Source organism: Coloeus monedula (assembly GCF_965178545.1).
Source record: "Coloeus monedula genome assembly, chromosome: 2".
In the NCBI taxonomy this organism is placed as follows: Eukaryota; Metazoa; Chordata; class Aves; order Passeriformes; family Corvidae; genus Coloeus; species Coloeus monedula.
Window position 1 is genome coordinate 100,972,706 of NC_138782.1, and position 20,401 is coordinate 100,993,106.

Consider the following 20,401-nt stretch of genomic DNA (forward strand, 5'->3'; position numbering starts at 1 on the left):
GAATGTGGAGGGTGTGAAAGGGGGGTTGTGGCCCCTGCCATGACTGTAGGTGTGTCCTGGCCTTTGGACTCTGAGATGGGGTGAGTAGGACTGCTGGGCCTAATGGATGTAAGGGCATTGCTGCATCCTTCTGTACATGGGAATTGGATGGTCGTAATACTGGTGAGATAGGGCAGTAGATAGAGCAGAAAATACTGATACTGCTCTCATCCAGATATTTTCTATATCATATTCTGACATTTTTACCTATAGTGACAGTAAGCATGATGATTTTTTCCTGATTTTTTTTTTAAATTAACATGTGTTTTATGCATTTATGTTTTAAAACAAAGAATCAGTTTTGTTATTAACATTGTTACTGGTATTAGTAGTATTTTAGTGTAAGGAAATAAATGTTTGTTTGCTATGTTGTTGCCATAGCCTCCATCTGGATGGGTGGGTAGACAACTGCTTGGATACTCAGTCTGGGGGTAATGGTTAATGAGGTATCCTCTGTCTGGATTCCTGTGGCAAGTGGTGTTTTTCAGATACCTATCCTGTGACCCATCTTCTTTAACATCTTTGTCAGTGACCTGGAAGAGAGCACAGAGGGCGTGGATTTCAGATTTGCTGATGACACTAAACTGGAGGGTGCAGTCAGTACACCATTGATAGACACCTAGGCAGGCTAACAAACAGACTGCCAGAAATTCAAGAAATTAATGAACTAAACTCATAAAATCCAACAAGTGCCACATCCTGCACCTGGGAACGAAGAGCCCCTGGCAGAGATACAGAGTGGGGCCTACCTGTGGAGAGCTCTTATGAAGAGTCTTGGGGAGTCCTGATGAGCAGTGAGTTGTACCTGAGCCAGCAGTGACACTGGCGCAGGTACAAGGCTCAGATAAGTGAACATTATCCTGAGCTGTGTGAGGAGGAGCACAACCAGGAGATCAAGGGAAGGGGTTATCCCTCTCTACCCAGTGCTCATTAGACTGTATCTTGAATACTGTGTGCAGTTTGGATTTCCCCAGTACAAAAAAGACATTGATAACGTAGAGAAAGTTCATTGTGAAGCCACCAAGCTTACTGGAGGTGGAGGCACCTTTCCCTGTGAGGGAGCTGGGCTTGTTCAGCCTTGAGACAGCTTCATCAGGACCTAAACGCAGCCTTTCCATGTCAATGAGGAGATCAAGAAGATGGAACCAGGCTCTTTGTAATGGTGTCTGGGTGGACAGGAGACAGCACGTGGAACTTGAAATGGGACACAATGAAAAGCCTTTCCTCATGAGGACAGTCAAGCAGTGGAGCTGGTTGCCCACCAGTGGGGAGCAGCCTCCATTCTTGGAGGCTTTCAGCTGGTCTGGTCACAGAATTGCCTTGCTTTGAGGTTGGGCTTCAAACCTTTCCAGATCCCTTCCAACATGTGATGGTACAATGAGTCTGGAACTACTCTGAGATATGCAACAAATCCATACCATTTTGTTCTCCACAACATTTTTCGAGATGCTTCTTCTGACTTGTTCACAGAACCCCTCACCCTCATAGTATCAGGGAACTATAACCTATCCTCCAAATAGTCTGTTTAAGGGCTTCATTACCATTATAGTCAGAATTTCTTAAAGGAAAGAGTATTGAGGTTAAGTATTTTTGTCTCTGCATTTGTGAAACAGTGTAATTAGATGTAAAAGTTGTAGTATTTTAAAGCTGAGAATAAGGACAACTCCATGTGTAATTACAGGAAAAAACATACTCTGTAAGGGAGCTCTATGTAACTGATTTCAGAAAGTTATAATTTATTTCTGTCTGCTTTTAGTTGTACTGAATGGTTCTTTGTGTGTTTGTGGTGCTAATGGAATCATGGATTCTCTGTGTTCCACAGATGTGTTACCACTCTTGCTATCTACTACCTTTACCCATTTGTCTCATGTTGGTCCATTGAAAAGTGTGTATTTGTGTTCTTACTCAAGGTCCCCTAAGCCTGGAATTATCTTTTCATCATTAAAGACATGGGTACATTTATTCTTAGGGTACAGTCATCTTTCAGATTAAGTGCTATGAAAATTATGATTATTTACAAAGTTTGTTGTAAATGTCACTCATCCATCTGCAAGGTCCCTAAGTGATAAACTTCTTCAGGCCTTAATGGTTATTTTTCACCCATCCTATGGCAGTTGCAAGTTGTTCAGTCCAGGTGTCCTTGTAAAGCCAGTAAGGCTTTGCTTGTATGAAGATACTCAGTCATAAAAAGTCACATGATTTTGAATATTAGCATGAAATAGATCTAAGAGAGATTTTCTTTTCTGGGATTTCGCCCTGTGAGAGGGTTAATACCGGTACCATTTGGGCAGATGTTTGTTCAGTTTTCTCTCAGAATCTATTAGCAATGGATGTCCATAATTTATCCAAGCAATCTGTTCAAGGACTTCCATTTCCTTGTAACCGGAATATGTTCAAAGGAGGAGATCTCTGAATTATTTTCTTTCCTGATTGCTCTATTTGTCTTTGTAATAGATTTTAAAGTACTTAAAACTGTCACTGTGTTCTCTTATATGCTGTCTTTAGACTAAACAGCTGAATTTGTCTTGAATTACTTACACATCCTATTTTACAGATCTCTGACCACTTCTAATTTTTTTGTTTTTCTCATGACCCTTTTCAGCTCATTACCTCTTTGATGCAGTGCAGCCATGAAACAACACTGACATAATACTGTATAAAAGGAAACAATATACTAAGATGTATTTTATGCAACACTGGTGATGGATTACTTCCTGGGCATTAAATTTTGCTCCCTCAACATTCAGTAGTGTTTAAGGAACCTTCTCTACTACCCAGCTATAGAACTGTACTTTTGTTTGCACTTTTAGATACTGTCTTGTAATATTGTGAAAAAGTAAATCAGTGGAAAAGAATGTGAAGAAAGCACGTGTTTGCCTTTATTGTAACAACAAAATATTGATGCCCATATTATTCTGCCAGTCCTCACTGCTACATATCTGTTTCCATTCTTTAAGAAATGGTGAAAAAAAGCTTTTCTTCTTCCATAAAGATGACTGTTCTTCCTATAGTGTAACACCTTGCGCTTTTTTTTTTCCTTTATCTTTCATACCATATTAAATCTTTTTATGTTAGTCAAGGGTATTTTAAATTTAAATTCTGTCATTCTCTGAGAAAGTATCTTTCTCTTTTGATCATGATAGGAAATTTGGTGTAGAAAATGTCAAACCAGTTGTGAAAGAGAGAGTAGGTTTGAGCCTGCTGTAACTTAGTGCTCAGGGCACTATGTGGGACTGCTTGAAGTTCTCCTTCTTCCTAATCTTAAGTGATGTAGGATAAAAATCAGTGACTCCAGTTCTTATGTGTCCTCAGCAAGTGTTCCAACCATAAGTATGCCACAGATATGTAATTTCAACAGAGATAATTTCATTTAAAAAAAAGAAGTTGGATTAGAGAATTTTATCACTCGACCTGTGAGGTGTAAATGTTGCTGATAAAATATTAGTCTGGAAATACAATGTGGCATTTCAGTGCCAAAAAAAGTTCAGATATAGTGCTTAAAGAATTTTATTTATAAGTAAAGAAAGGTCATTTATGAATTAACTTCAGCAGATAAAAATTGAACTGCAGTACCCTTGAAGCTATGGATATCTTTATTAAGGATGAAGATCAGCAAATGGTGTTTTCTGCTGGAGAACCAATGTAGCTCAGAGGAATTTTTTTGCAAGCTATTTCAAAATAAAACTTACAGCAGTAAAGACAAGTATTTTATGCCAGTAAGACCGAAGTTTGTTGTAGAGATGCCTACTTTGAAACAGAATTTGCAGCTGTGAGCTTTAGACTGCAGATACAGCACATTGAAAGAGTCGTGGCTCTTTTGAGTAGGGTCCTAAAACATTACTCTGAACAGGGAGTGCTTTAAAGCAAGTACACTGGCTAGGGACCTTCTTAAGTAGTCAACAATAAAACTGATAAAACGATTCATCTGCCATTCTAGCTTCCTCTACAGAGGAATGTTTTCTGTGGTATTGACAGGTTTTGAGCTGGTTTGAGAAAGTACGTTTCAGTGGTTTTTTTCTTTTTTTCAAAAACAGAGCAGTGTCTATGCTTTCTTAAAAGTCACAGCTACTGTGATGCTTATACTACTGATCTCCTTTTCTCTTCCTCCCACCACATAGTGAACATGTACATGGACACCCACACACTCCTCTTCCTGAAGCCAGTGTCTAGAAAACTGTCAGAGATAAGAAAATCAACATTTAATTTCTTCTTCTGCCCAAGTGAATTTAAGTTTATATTCCCCTACCTCTCAATGTAACCCTATTGAGATATGACTCCCTATGAACTTTCTGCATGCTTTTCATTACAAAACATATGACCTCTAGCAATACTGTATCATTTTGGGGAGTTATTTTAACTTTTTGCTTCTCAGTTTTTGATACCAGTTACCTAGAATGGCTACTGTATAGCCAGTGTTTAAATAAGAAATCGAGATGAACATAGCTAGTTAAAATGTGGGATGTAAGTATACATGCAAAGACTAAATTCTCATTTAAAGATTCTTGTTTGAAGAAACCTTTTGTCTTGACTGGGATTTGCCTGCTTGCGTTATGTATGCCATCTCTTTAACACAAAGAGAGAACAAGGGAATGTGCTGAACTCTGATTCAAAGCCATTTATAATGGTCTAAAAAAAGCTGACTTGTAAGGCTGAGAGAAATCCAGATTAATCTTATTGATTCTGAAAGCAAATAAGGTATTGCTGCTCATCATCTTGGATCGTGTCAGGAGTTGGATGAAGTGTAATGTAGGTATTGGATTTTTAATAGTAAGAGATGAGCTTCAGTGGGACTTCAGTTGAAATAGTGTGATGGAAAATGCTAAACTATTTAATAGGTCACTCTGCAAATTTCATCTGTTACCTGATCATCTGTTACAAATGAAAGTTCAGAGTTATTTTCTTTGTGTTTCTTCTAAACATATGTAACAATATCTAGCCAGAGAATTGTTCTGAGTGTAGGCTGTATAAAGAGTGCTCCAGAGCTTTGTTCTTCCAGTGTTTCTATAAAGCATGCTCTGGTACACAGCAAAAGTAACACAGTGGTCACCAGCCCAGGTGGGACATCTGGTTCAGACAGGTTCAGACAACATCTGAACAACAGCAAAATTCAGGGACAGTGCTTTTTCAAGGCTGTAGTTCTACTGTTTGGAAATACTTCCTGCTGGCATCATGGCTTTTAGGCAGATGGTACTGGCATAGTTTTCATATGTTGTCATTCACAAAAAATGTATTGATAAGATATTCACACATGCTGCAAATGTGAAAAGACTCAAAATCTTTGAAAAATAAAGAAATGCTAGATTCCAAACAAGTGAGAATGATTAAGGCTTTATACAAGTATAAAGCCTTTCTACATCACTGAACTTTATTTCCCTTAGACATACCCAGCAAACACTGAATAGATATGCCTGCCCACAATTAGACACTTATATTTGAGTTGTTATTTATATTTACCTTATAACTCAAAGTAGAGCTATGACTCACTTGTTCTCTTTTAGATAGATGTATAAAAGAGATCAGATAGAGTCATGTTTTGGAGGTGTCTGTTGCTTCACCGCTGCTTTGACAGTTACTAAACAGCTGTCTTAGATGTGGGTTTCTCATGCAAAAACAGGCTGAGAGAATCAGGGTTTTTCAGTCTGGGAAAGAGAAGGCTCCAGGAAGACCTTAGAGCAGCCTGCCAGTATCTAAAGGGGGCCTTCAAGAAAGCTGAAGAGGGACTTGTACAAGGGTATGTGATGGGACAGGGCAGAACAGCTTTAAACTGAATGAGCATAGGTTTTAAGTTACATATTAGAAAGAAATTTTTCAGTATGAAGGTAGTGAGGCACTGGAACAAGTTGCCCAAAGAAGTTGTGGATGTCCCATTCCTGGAAGAGTTCAAGACCAGGTTGGACTCTAGCAACCTGGTCTAGTGGAAGGTGTCCCTGCCTATGGCAGGGGTGTTGGAAGTAGATGATCTTTAAGGTCCCTGCCAGCCCAAGCTGTTCTGTGATTTCTGCACTGTAAATCTTTTGTGACATCCATTACAAACTGAAGATACCTACATGTGGATGTCTGCTGACATGAACAATGTTTGTATTATAAACATGGAAGTCTGATCTTGCCTCCAGCTAGAAAAGGACCTGAGTATCCTAAAAAGCCTGTGACAGCTTTACATGCTCAGAGGTATTAGGATATCTCAGTGTCTTAAATGGCAGAAGTGACCTACATGGGGACAATTGTTTTGAGCCCAGGAATAGCTGAACTACATGAACAATTCACCTGAGCAACTGCTGTATATATAATTCCGAATAAATTTAATTGTTGTCGGCTGCATTTTCTATTTCTGCTGTAAGGGAGGTTTTGACTCAGTTGCTGCATAGAGCTACACCAAATGTAAGTGCCTTAAGCTTAAGCTAATCCTGCTTTTAAAGACTGAAAGGTTTTATTGACAATCACCACAGACCTTTCTCCCTGTTTCTGTAGAAATGGAAATGTTATGGAGCTAATGTTTCATGTTTAATTTTATTTTAAAATCCCTCGAGCTTTCATTCAGTACACAGGACATCTTTCTTTTTTAACTCCATTACTTTGTTCTTTATACATTCTACTATTTAAGAAAACATAAATGAACAACTTACTTTTAAATCTTCTTTTAAAAACAAATACTGCAGCTAAAACTTAAGTCATGCTTGATTTTTCTTCACTTGCATAAAGAGCACTGTTGTGATGATGCTGTTATATACATTATAAATTAATAAATACTACTTTTAAATATGATCACTCATTTCAGAACAGGTGTTTTTGTCTTCTGTGCAGTGAATGTAAAGATCTGAAATTTCATTTGTCTGCATATCTTAACAAATAGCTGTAAACTTTCCTAATACCACAGTTTTTGTTTAAGGCAATATCTGACTGAATATTAATGGAAAATTTAAGTAAATAAACAAGAAATTAAAATAAATTTTCTTTTCTACTACTCATGGAGAAAACATTGTTTATACCAAATACTTGACTATCCTAGAGTTTACTAGTTATTAGTCAAGTGATGATGTGACTTAAGAAATATATGTCCATCTTGACCTAAACAAAATGAATTCTGTAACAACTGTGTTTAATTGTGTATTTTACAGTGTGAAAACATAGTTTTCTACTGTAACAGAACTCTGTATCTCAGCAACTTTTATGAAGAGTAAAGTTCTTTTTCTGCCAGAGTGGAAAGACCATCTTTAAGACAGGAACAATATTTCACTTCCCCACTTCTTGCTGAAAGTGGAAAATGTGTCCACATACATTTATACATACCTATCTGTTTCTAATACAGTTTCTTAAGTCTTTGTATAATTAAAATCAAATAGGACATCATTAATTGGCAGCACTCCTTTGTGGAACAGTACAATGGAGATATTTTTGTAATTTTTTTTTTACTCTTTGCATATTAATGTCTACTTCAAAGACCACTTAGCCTGTATTTTCCAGTGCAAAAGAGGCTTTTTATGTCTAATCCATTTGAAGACTGAAAAGCAGACCAGTTTTCCGCTTTCTGTAAATAATGCTCATTTGTATGCTTTTTATGTATTGAATGAGATAGAGCTTGTTATTCACCATTATGAAATGTTTATATTCTTAAATTTTTTGTGTATGCCTTGCTTTTTTGCAGACTAAAACTGGTATTGCATTGTTGTATGATGAAGTATCTGAAAATGCTTATGACATCCGACTGAAGCTTACAAAAGAGGTATTAACAATTCAAAAACAAGATGTCGTCTGTGTTAGTGGAAGTGATCACAGTGCAAATGTAAGTGCTTCTATATCTCTGTGCTTTTGAATGTGCACTTAAATGTCTTCTGCAGAGGTCTCCTTATTGTATTGGAATGCAAGAGATTTTAGAGGGTGATAGAAATACATGTAATTATCAGTTGTTGAGTCTTCTGTGCATACCTACATTCATGAATGTAAAACCTGCATTTTTGACCACTGCTATACATACTTTATTATGATATTTAAAATCTTAACAGAAGCAAAAATGTCTATAAATACCAAAATTAAAACATTCTTCCACCAAGTACTGGTGAGCCATTAAATTAAGAGAGAAAAGGAAAAAGTGTTTCCCAGTGAAAGCATTTGAAGAGTAAACTAATACACCGAAGTTTTCTTCATTTGTGTATCAGACAGGATGTCTGTTCAAGGGCATTGAGCTGACTGAGAGAACACTTGACAGGCACTTATTTCACTGTAATTCTCTTTCAGGCACAGATGGAGCTTGATCAGTGCCAGCATGTATGTGGTGCTTTTTTTTACCCAAAATTCAGGCTTTTTCAAAGCCTGTGGTGCCTCTAAGCTATAGAGGAATCTTCTGTGTGACCATTTGATAATGTCACAAGATAAACTAGTGACAGTTTGCATAAGCAATACAGAAAGGGTGTCTAGATTAAGTAATTTATTTCATTTCTTCGTATAAACAGTGTTCTTCCTGAATTTGGAATACCTATACTTAAATTTACTGAGTAAAATAAATTTCATTAGCTTTGTTGGTGTTTCTTAGAGTGCAGAGTTCGTGTCAGTCTCCTCAGAGGGGCCCAAGGGAGAGTGTTTCTTCTCCTTGCTGTATTGCATGTGTCATGTAAACTTAAAATTAGGCATTTGAGGACATCAAGTGAATTTGTGATACTCTTCTAAGAATTAGAAGCAAAAGAAGTATATAATGGGTATTTTGCGTGTATATGTGAGTACGTTAGAGAGAGAGAGTCTGCATATATAGTAAGTGAATATTTCATTCCTTCTGCAGTATTTATATAAATTAATATCTCACATAAAATGATTTTAAATAGCTTTTAGCAGTTTGAAACATTATGTACTTTTCCATGGAATTCTGTGGAACATGACTTGCTCTTTAAAATGTTCAAAAAGGTTGATCGGTGACAGGCATGTCCACTTCTGGTTGGTTTGCTGAGATTAATATAAGCCTCATTCATCAGCTTTGCATATACTTTCTGCTTCACTGGGAAGCATGAAAAAACACAGGTTTTTTTTTTTACCAGACATTGCTGGTAATGCTGATAAGTTGTATGCAAACTAGTTCTAAGAGTCATAGTAAAATATAATGAGACTTCAGTATATAGTGTCTGTACACATAATTATACATGATTGCTGTGGACTCAATGGTGTTTAAATGCCTTATGTATGAATCTCACAGAAAAATAATCAAAATTCCATCTTACATAGTCCTAGGTTACTTCTTGATTGAATCAACACAAGCTAGTTGCATCTGAGAAAATACCATTATCAAATCTGTATATGTATTGATCAACACCCAAAAAACAGCAAAAAAAACCCCCACCCAATACCCCCAAACTCCAACCTAAAGCAGTACAAAAACCCACGCCAAACCACCTAAGTCTGCCTCTTCCTTTTAGCATCAAGATTTGGGTTGATTTTGATGCCTTTTACTCCTACATTTTATAGGTACCCTAAATAGTACTTCCTGATAGAAGAGAGGGTAGGGAGACAAGCTTTGATAATACTTAAGGAATTGAATTTTGAAATAAATTCTGGAAAGTAATAGACCTTGCAGAGGAGGCATAGCTGGGATATGCAGCCACTGCATACAAAATGAGTCCAGGTTCCTTGGTTGTATTTTATCACCAGTAATGATCACAGTAATGGGTAGACCCTAGAAAGAACTGATTCCCAGGACTACAGCAGAGAGACAGTTTTTTCTTGGTTGTAGATGTAGTGTTAATGTGTAAAAGTAAGTGAATTTCAAGTATAATTCAAATGGTAATTTAGGTTGGAGTTGCAAAGTATTATGTGGCTCTATGTATGTGTCCCGGTTTGAGTCACCCCAAGACAGTATGACGCCCATTCAGAAGGGATTTCTCCTACCTCATACTACTTGAAATAAGAGTGAGCAGTCCTGTCAAGCTCCCCATTCCTGGAAAACATTGTTAACATTATCCTTATTTTCCCTACGTTTTCTCACTGAAGACTCCGAAAACTAAATTTTAAGGGTTTGATCTGTTGTTTTTCTGTGTCCCTTAGAAGATCTCCCCAAGATCCCATTCTGAAAGTGTTACCTGCAATCACAGGATTCTGTTGTCAAACTCTATCGAGAAAAATGGACTGGCTTCATATTCGCTTTTTCTGTATTATACTTTGAACCAAATAAAAGCTCCTGGACACCAAGCATTTAATATGAAGGCAAATTGAATCTAACATGAAGATATACACTGTCTTTTTTTACCATATATAAATTTCTAGTATATAAGAGCTCAAAAGCAGAATTAGAAATCAGGGTGAAATAGCTGGTAGCTCTCTAGCACTGATTTTGGTAAGTTTTACAATTACAGTTACATGACATAAATTCCAGATATAAATGCTTTATATTTCAAGTGGTTCAAGAAAATAATTTTCATCCCTGTTCTGTACGATTCAAAATATTAATAGAAAATTGTAGCCTGAAAGTTAATGCTATAGCAGTCATAAACGATCACATTGTCTTACTGATTTATTCTCCTTTCTCTGTACTTTTTCATTCTCAGCTACTCATAGTTAATATTTATTTTACACATGGCCATTCATCAAACTAGTTCATTTGTAACAAAAATAGAAATAACTTTTGCATTCTTTTTGTACTCACCTGAGATGCATGGGAGGAGAAAAAAAACTGGGTTGAGAGTGACTTTTCCTCTTAGCTGGGTTTTGTGAATGGAGAGAAAGTTCTGTTTCTACTTGTGGTAATACTTTTTTCTCCAGCCACTTACATGGGACAGCATTTGTGGGATGCATTTGCTTCCAGCCTCCCTTTTACTGACAGTTTCATTAATCCTGAGGAACACTAAGGACAGGATTTGCAGCTGTGCATATTTATCTCTGCTAGTCTGGTGTAATTCTGAATGCTACACTGAGGACTGACAAAGACATCAGTGATCACTAGAGCTACTGTGGTGAGTTGGACTTTCAGCAGTAGAGATTACACCCAAGGATAAAAGACTCTTACTATAAAATACCTTTTGCTATCATCATCTAGGTCTATTCCTGTTTCATGTTTTGTCATCTGCCATTCGTTTAAGTTCCACTTTTAAGCATTGAGAAAGCTTCACCTTTGATGAGAAATTTTATACCTGGCTTTCTGTAATTAAATGACAGCTCAGCCCATTTCACTACTTCTTGCAATCTTGGACTTGGATGTAGAACAATGAGAGAAAAACATGGTTTTTGAAATTCAAGGTGTATATAGAAAAAATAATATAAAATCAGCTGCTGTTTTTTTAGTATTCAATTTTTTCACAGTAGACAAGCTGCTTTAAAGGATCTGTAAAAATCCTTCTGGATTTGGAGCTGCTGGGGGAAGTAATATTTTGCAGTGCTTTTTATATAATATTACATTTATTTAATTTTTTTTCTATATAGCTATTTATAAAGATATAATTTATATTTACATGCTAAACATGCAATCTTTCCATCAAGGTGCATTTCAGATTTTCAGACTTGGCATATTTGAGTGTTCTAAGCAAGTCTTCATGACTTGCTGTTATGTTTGGGGTGTTCAGATTTTTAGGATAAAGGAATGTATGGGTGAGAGAATGGGAAAGAATATATGGGTGCATCAGAATCACAGTGGTGGAGTTGCCCTCTATGTGAGGCAACACTAGGAATGTATCAGACTCTGTTTTGGGGTGGATGATGAGCAATGAAAGCTGATGAGTTAGGATAAAAGGGCAGAGTAGCAAGGCTGACACTGTTGTGGGTGTTTGCTACAGGCTCCTGGTCGGGAGCAGGGAGTGGACGAGGCTTTGTACAGGCAGCTCGGAGCAGCCTCATGGTCACAGGCCCTGGTTCTTGTGGGGGACTTCAACCACCCTGACACTGCTGGAGAAGCAACAAGTGAAGCACAAACAGCCCAGGAGGATCCTGGAAAGCATTGATGGGAACTGTCTGACACGGATAGCAGAGGTTCCCACAAGGAATGGTGTGCTCCTCGACCTGTCATTAAAAAACCAGGAAGGCCGTGTTGGAGGTGTGAAGGTTGAGGACAGCTTTGGCTGCAGTGACCGTGAGATTGTGCAGTTCAGTATAGAACAAGAAGCAGGGCAGCAAGTAAAATTGTAACCTTCAGCCTCCTCAGGACTAAAGAGCTACCTTTAGCCTCTTCAGGGGATCTTCTTGGAAGAATCCCATCGCAACAGGCCTTTCAGGGAAGAGGGGTCCAAGAAAGTTGGTTAATATTGAAGGATCACTTCTTCCAGACTCAAGAACAAACCATCCCAGTGAGCAAGAAATTGAGCAAAGGGGGCAAGAGACCTGCATGGATAAAAAAAGAACTCCTGTCATTACTCAAGAGTAAGCAGGAAATGCAAAGGAGATGGAAGCAGAGTCAGACCACTTGGAATTAATATAGAGAGGTTGTCAGAGTAAGTAGAAATGAAATGAAGGCCAAGGTCCACTTGGAATTAAATCTGGCCAAGGATATCAAGGACAACAAGATGGGCTTTTTCAAATACATCAATCACAAAAGGAAAACAAAGGATGATGAGGGCCTATTACTAAATGGAGAGGGGACTCTCAGAGGCTACAGAGAAGGCAGAATTACCAAATGCCACCTTGCACTTGCCACTTTGATCTTCACTGGTAAGACCAGAGCTCTGGAATCTCTGACCCAGGAGACCAGGAAAAAGGACTACTGGAAGACTTTCCCTTGGTCAAGGAGGATTTGGCATAGGCAAATCTGACATCCAGAAGTCCAGGGGCCCTGATGGGATGCATCCACACATGCTGAGAGGGCTGCTGGACAGCACAGCAAGGCTGCTCATGATCATCCCTGAAAGGTTGTGGCAATCAGGAGAGGTGCCTGAGGACTGGAAGAAAACAAATGTCACCCCAGTCTTCAAAAAGGGAAAGAGGGAGCGTCCAGGGAACTACCAGCCAGTCAGCCTCACTTCAATCCCTGGAAAGGTAATGGAATGCCTCATTCTGGAGGCCATGTCTATCTACATGGATGACAAGCAGGTGACCAGGAATAGTCAGAATGGATTCACTAAAAATAAATCATGATTGACCAACCTGACTGCCCTCTATGATGAAACAGCTACCTGGATGGGTAACAGCTGAACCTCAACTTCAGTAAGGCTTTTGACACTGTCTCTCGCAGTATCCTCATAGGCAGGTAACTGAGCACTGGAAGAGATTGCCCAGAGAGGTTGTGGAGTCTCCTTCGCTGGAGATATTCAAGAACTGTCTGGACACAGTCTTGTGCAGTGTGCTCTGGGATGATGCAGCTTGAGCAGGGAGGCTGGACCAGATGACCCACTGTGGTTCTTTCTAACCTGACGCATTCTGTGATTCTCTCAATTGGTGCACACTCATAGAATCCAAGCACAAAAGTATTGACAGAAATGGTGAATTGAAAATAAATAGACAGTTTCCCCTATCTGCTGTATATTTTTAACAGAAGATATTTTTTCCCCAGCTTTAAAGTTTAACAATACTCACAGAAATAAATTAATTGTATGACACACAGGGAGAGATCAATTTTAGTTGAAGAAGAAACAGGAAAGGATTGAGTTTTAAATTTTATACTTCATTAAGGTATTATTTTACTTTAACTCTTTCTCACTTTACCTGCTGAAATTAATTTCTTACATACAGTACCTCATCCTTAATATGCTTTATTTGTCATCTATGTGTATTGCTTCATCCTTCTCCTGTTGTCAGTCCACAGTTTTACGCCTCTGCTCTTTTCATAAGCATTTTCTTTCTTTTCTTTTTTATTTTATTTTTGTAAGAAAAAGAATAGAAAAGCATCTGGATTTTTTTCAAAATTGGTCCTTCTCATAGAGCTGAATTGTTTTTGAATTGGTCAGGGGTCAGTCAAAGAGGTTTCTAATGCAGGCTGATAGCATCTTGATTGGAAGAGGACTCCTCAGAGGCTTATTTGAGTCTAATAGAATTAGTATAACAAAAACCTTTGCATGATGGATACTCAGTTGTCCAGCTTCACAAACTGTGTCTTAGAATGAAGCAAAGTAGGTGATTAAGGAAGAAAAACAGCAAGATTAGTTGTTTTGTTGATAAAAAAATAGAAAGAGTGCCTGAAAATACTGTTTGAATCCCTGATGAGATTGCTATGGCTTTTTCTTTATAACTCAGACGCTAATAAGGACACAGAAGAATGTTATTTTAGAAAACCTCTAGGGAACAGATCTGCAAAAAAAATCTAGAAGTTTTTTGGGTTTTTTTTTAACCCAAGAAAATTTATGTCTCACTAACTGCTAATATTGCAATATGCCCAATGCCTGTTCTACCATTGCTGGTGTGGCATTTTAGTCCAAAACTGTTTTTTTAAAAAAGCTGAAGCATCAAGTAAATGATTAAGACTCTTCCTTTTGAAACTAAGATCACTTGTATCGAGAAAATACATTATTTAACCATTTGTTATTTGTTTTCCGTGCCCTGGAAAGCTGACCTAGATATTTAGAAGATAGCTATCAAGTAATTCCTTAGGACCTTTATTATGACGGATCATATGCTTGTGTTGCTGTCACTCTGAGAACAGTTAGAAGTTTGCATCACAGAATAAATACGAGTATTTCTCAGCATGACAAAAAACCTTTATTATTAAAGATAAAAAGAATAAGTAGCTTGAATAAAAAGGCTGATAAATAGAACAGAAGAATGCAAAGGACATTATGAATATCCCTGAAAAACAATCTCTTCCTGAAATGTGGAAAGAGTCCAACTAAGGGTGAGCACTCATACCAACAAGATAAAAGGCAGCATAACATTGATAAGCCACACATATACATAAATATATGTGTCCTCTAATTGAAATTTCAATAAATCTATTACACTTGAAGCTATGACAGAGTGTCAGGACTGGTGAATTGTAACTTAGACATTGTGAGAGGTCTTGTAGCAGTTTAAAACTTTCAACAGTTAGGAGCAAACTGTCTGACTGTGATGGAAGTGTGAGGCTTTCCAGTTTCCGTATGTGGGATATTGATGGGTTCAACCTCTGTTGTTCATCTTCACTATAGCCAACTTGTGAAATGCTGTGCAAAGTTGAATGCAGATGGAATTACTCAAAGAAAAGATGTATTCTGGCAGGATTTAGCTATAATTTGTTGTTATGGGATGCCTTCTAAATTGGAAGAAATCAGCTAAATTTTAGTGGGAAAAGTACTGTCATATGTTGGCACAGGGTCCTATATATGTTTTTAGTAACTCTGGAAATCCATATTTGTAAATGAACTGCATTGATGTAATTTGTATCTGAGAAGAGTCTGGGGTCTTCTCACACCACTTGCCAAAAAAGCTCCTGTCCCAAACTGAATATTTTACAACTCAGTGGAGGAGAACCTGAGGATTATTCTGAACTCATACTGAGGCTGATTGTGTTTCATTCAGACACATTAATATGATTACCCTCCTCAGAGGAATAAAACACCATGGGGTTTGTCAGTCATCTTAACTGGAATAGATCCGATAGTAATTTATGTTGAAAGGGACCTCTTGAGATTATCTAATTTAACCCACTGTTGAAAGTGGTGATAGCTTCCAAGCTGCTGAGGCCTTTGTCCATTCATGTTTAGAATATATCCAAGGATGGAGATGCTACCAGCTCTCTGGGCAGCTCTTAATGCCTAACTAGGTGGAGTTCTTTCCTATTGTTATGCTCAGTTGGGATTTCCTTTGTTGCAAGTTGTGACTGTTGCCTCTAATGCTTTTTCTTTGTACAAATGTGAGAACAATTGCTTGGGGCTTTTTGTTGTTTTGTTTTTGGGGGTTTTTTTTGTTGTATAATCCTCCCTTAGCTTGGCCAGCTTTGTAAATAAAATAAGTGACTTCATTTTAGTCCAAAAAACTCCACAAAAATGTAACAAAAAATCCACTTTCCCTTCAAAAAACCCCCAAAATAACTCACAAAAAACCACACAAACAAAAAACCCACCAACTTTTATCTACATTAGTAAGATAATATAGCATTTATAATAAGATAATTTAAACTGATAAAAATGTTATTATATTTAATCTGCAGATGTCACAGGTCTTTGTTAGCAACATTAAAAGATTTGCTAGCACATTAAAAGATCTGCTTTGACTTTACACAAAGCTGAACAGCAACTGGCATGCCTCTATCAATTTTTACTGCCTTCTTCCTGTCCTTTTGGGAAAAGGTGAGATCCTGTGTAGTGCAAGAAGTTAAGCTTCAAAACTCTCCCATTCAAGATAATCTTCTGATTTTTGTCTACCTGTTCCTCAGTATATCTTGCCTTCACTTCATGGAAGGGGAGAATGAGGCATCAAGTGTTACCATGGAGGACTAATTTGTGACTTTCCCTCTCTTTCTTGCAGTTTTCTTTACTCACATTTACAGTATCTCAGTAATTTTTTCCACTTTATGCGTTACACTGTCTTTTTAAACAATGCAACTATTTCTAAGAATATATAAGTCTATTAAAAATGATCCAGCCTTGGAACTAAAGTTTATGCAGGCAACTATGAACAAAAAGATTTTCCTGAAAACCAGACATTATAACCAGAAGTATAGCAAATCCTACTTGTAATAAAGTACTTTAATTCAGACCCACCTGCAGTGTAGTTTTATAGAAAAGCCATTTCATTATTTTTCAATGCTTCAATTCTTGGTTGGTTACCTGGTTAATTAGAAGATGCTCGTGGTTATAGTTCCCTGAGAGGACAGTATTATGGATTTGTGGAAATGCAGACGTGGCATGTTCAGTTAGACTGTGACTGAGTGACATTTACATTTTCCTCATGCAGCACTCATTTTTTAAGATTTACGTCTACTCAGGACATACATAAGTAGTAACAGCAGTGATTAAGGAAGCAGCAGTCAAAACTCAGTGCTTTCTGGCTTCTAGTCAAGTATTCTTTGATCCTAACTGACACCTACTGGAAGAAGGAATCTCTATTCCAGTCCTAGGTGTTGGCATTGCAGTTCTTCTGGTGTGCTGTGTGGTATATTATATATCTTCACATATTAGCATGAGGCTGGGTGGTTCTAGCTGTGTCGTGTAGATGCCTATATTGCCAGACCTTGTGATTAACCATAATCCAACACTGTCTCTTGTTAGCATCCTGCACATACCGCTTTCCTCAATATGTTTCATCTGAATTCCATCTGGAAATAATTTTGGCAAAAGCAGTTCCTACTGTATTTCTAAATCCTTTTTTGTACAAGTAAAGTCAGCCAGCAGGTACACAGCAACCTGCAGTCACTGGGTAGGTGGAATTTTGCTGACAATGAGTGAGAAGTGAGGGTTGTATGAGTGGCAGTGGAAATCTCTATTTGGCGAAGTGCTAAATATGTGTTGAGCAATTTGCTGAGGGAGCTCAAGGTCTGGGGAGGTGGAGGGTGTGAGCCAAGAAAATCCTCATCATGGGAACTCCCCATCTTGAGGAGAAAATTTCCCAAAGAATTTCAACATATCCTTGTTCACCACATCCTTTTTTGTTCTTTGGGGATATGTAACAACCAGCAGGATGTCTGCATTTCATGATACATTTTACTGGGTCTCACATTCTTACAAGGTCTGTTTCTTCAGTCATTTCCTATCTCATAAAGTTCTTGTGGTATCTTCAAGAGTTGCTAAGAAAATTAACATATGGCTGATATGTTAAGTTCTAAGAAGCAAGCTAACTCCATCCCAAGTGAAGCCAGGACAAACTATCTTTTTACCCTTTCAGGTATCAGGCTGTTTCTTCCCATGCATCCTTGCAAGCCTGCAGGTTGCAGGCTTCTCTTTTAAGTCTTATTATTGCACTTTTTTGTTTTGTTTTTTCCTTTCCCCTGAATGTTTCCCAAGGGCCTGGGTGGCAAACTCTGCTTTTGTTTTCTATTGCAAACCTGCTAGGTAGTATCTGTAGTTAATTTGGCATCTTACTTTCAACAAGTAAGGAGAACTTCTGAGACTACTCCTTCCAATAAATACCAGGTTCAACTGTAGAAGTAGGAATAAATTAAAAAAAAGAAAAATCTTGTAAACAATGCAGCAATTAATGATTTCGTTGTTTACATTTTTCTATGTTCCTATTTATCCACTTTTTATGTTTAAGGACTAGTCTGCTATCCATTAACGTAATAGTCTGTTGTGGTTTGAGTGTGGGAACCAGATACGCTCAGGTACCAAGGCACGTTTGGTCATGGCTATTTATTGAACACATATAATTTATACACTTTCCTTTTCTGGGTTAAGTAAAGGTGACCAGTCCTCTTGAGTCAAGACCAGTGATTTTTGTCTTAATTGGTAATTTTGATGATGTGTCATGATACTGAACCTGTTGGTGCCCCTACATTCAATAGAATTTGTTGCCGTGGCCATTGTTATGAACATTACTGGTATCGGTTGACCCATTTTCACCAATATCTGTCTGAAATAGTCTAAGGCTATTAGAAGAGCTTAGCCCAACTACTCTTAGCCCATGGACACAGACTCAGGGTAACAAGTGGAGTTGGTACCAGGAATTTAACCTAGTAATGCTGTTCTGTGGAATCAGAAGATGGAGAGGAGGTAACTGACACCATCACTTGGGGGCAGTGGTCAGCTTAGTTACCCCCAAGGCCATCCTTGGGAACACGAAGAGGTGTGACCTTTGCAGCTCTGCCCAGCTCGTAACTATGGTCCTACCCTTAGAGAGTCACTCCCACCGAATTTAATGCTGTCAGCATCCAGGTGGTGCAGCAGGAAAGATGCCCACACAGGAGAGAAGTCAGCACGGATTCTCCACTCAACCTCCTTGCTATGTGGCATGGGCACAGGGAAGTCCAGGAGGACACCGGTGAAGTCATCACAGCAGTCCTACTGATAAGTAGAAGGGAAAAGAACAAAATTAAAGCATTGGTGATCTGTCTCTTCCAACCTGTTCTAGCCATTGTGAATGGGCTTGTTTCTTAGAACAGTTTCTACAAAACCTGAAGAACATGGTCTATGTCAAGTGCTCCAGCCTTTTCTGCTATGTACTTCAGTTTGATGCTTGAAAATAATGTATGTATTCATTAATATTTTCATGCAGACTGGAACAGAAAAGTAAGTTATTGTACATACAGAGTCTTTATTCAAAAATGTCTCTTTATATCAATGAGTTTGGAGTGCTTCAAGCCTAATCTCTTTCTGAAATCCTCATAGTACATTATTCAGATAGATAGATAGATAGATATAATATTTTTTTATAATGAGAGATCCTTTCCCACAAGTGCCAGTCCTGGTGTTAGCAATCTGGTAATAATGACATATTGGGTAGGCATTGGAAGGTGGATATAAAATCTTCCTTAAACACAGCAACAGAAATAAGCCCTGTGATTGCCTTCTCCTGTTGCCCATTAAGTTCCAGTCATGTCACTTCATATGAACAAATACCAAGACATAAAAGATCTTTCCAGAGATAAAATTTTCTATTGAGTCATTGTTTTTTAACAGAATCTAGCAAGTCTTCTGTGTAGAGCTATCTCATACCTAAAAGATGGGTATTTGGCCATATAGTTCTCTCCATTACATTTGAAAGTGTCATTCAGTTTGCAACTAATAAAAGTATAGGATTTTTTTCAGCTTTATTACTTGTTTTAGCTGTGATAAGCTGCACTGCACCTGTTATCAAGTAGTCTCTTCTCTATACAGTTGTTGACATAGTGTTTTTTTGAATGGTGTCTACTTCTTACATGGTTAAAATTTTATGTTGTATCTGCTTTTCAATATATTCTCTGTCTGGCATCACTCTTGGGAGTTCCTGAAATTTTCTGCCAAACCAGTTGACAGCTTGCAATGATAAAAGTTCTCAAAAAGATAGGAATATTTTTGTATTGGTGTCCTGCCAATTACAGTTTTATTAGTTACATTCTGTCTATTCAAATGCATCCTGAAGTTTTATGCGGGGTACTACTTTAATCTAGAAACAGGGAACAAAACAGGCCATGTGTGCCATGGTGGGTACATAATTGCTTCTGCTTGGTAGCACACCTGTAATGAGTGATTGTTATAGAGTACACATTGAGTACTTTGGAACCCATGAGAATAAAGAGTTTTAAGAAACTGTAGATACTATTGAACAAAACAAAACAAAATGCTAGTTAAAAAGCAAAAAAAAAAAAGGTTAATTAAAAAAAAATTAATTTCAGCTTTGCTGTTCTGATTGATAATTAGTAAGACTGTCTAAAGAGTTTTCCTTGCCTATAATGAAATAAAATTACACAGTCAACTATAGCACTTTAATTTTATTTTTTTAAGACTGATATAGATGTCTGTCTCATTTTACTCTAAAACCATAAATAAATTTGTCTGGAAAGAAAAATTATATCTAGCCTTCAGGCAACTGAAAAATGAAATAAGTTGTTTGTCTGTTTGACTGAGACATACACACTGGG

The 20,401-nt window shown here is 37.6% G+C and overlaps 1 protein-coding gene across 1 annotated transcript in view; it reads left to right on the forward strand.

Annotated features, from left to right (window-relative positions):
* Nucleotides 1-20,401, forward strand: part of SNTG2 (syntrophin gamma 2) — a gene marked incomplete at both ends in the record, with an annotated part of 228,706 nt that overhangs the window by 87,478 nt on the left and 120,827 nt on the right. Inside the window, one exon of the mRNA XM_082302591.1 lies at nt 7,682-7,819. Coding sequence (XP_082158717.1) covers nt 7,682-7,819 — 138 coding nt within the window. The remainder of the gene's footprint in view (nt 1-7,681; nt 7,820-20,401) is intronic.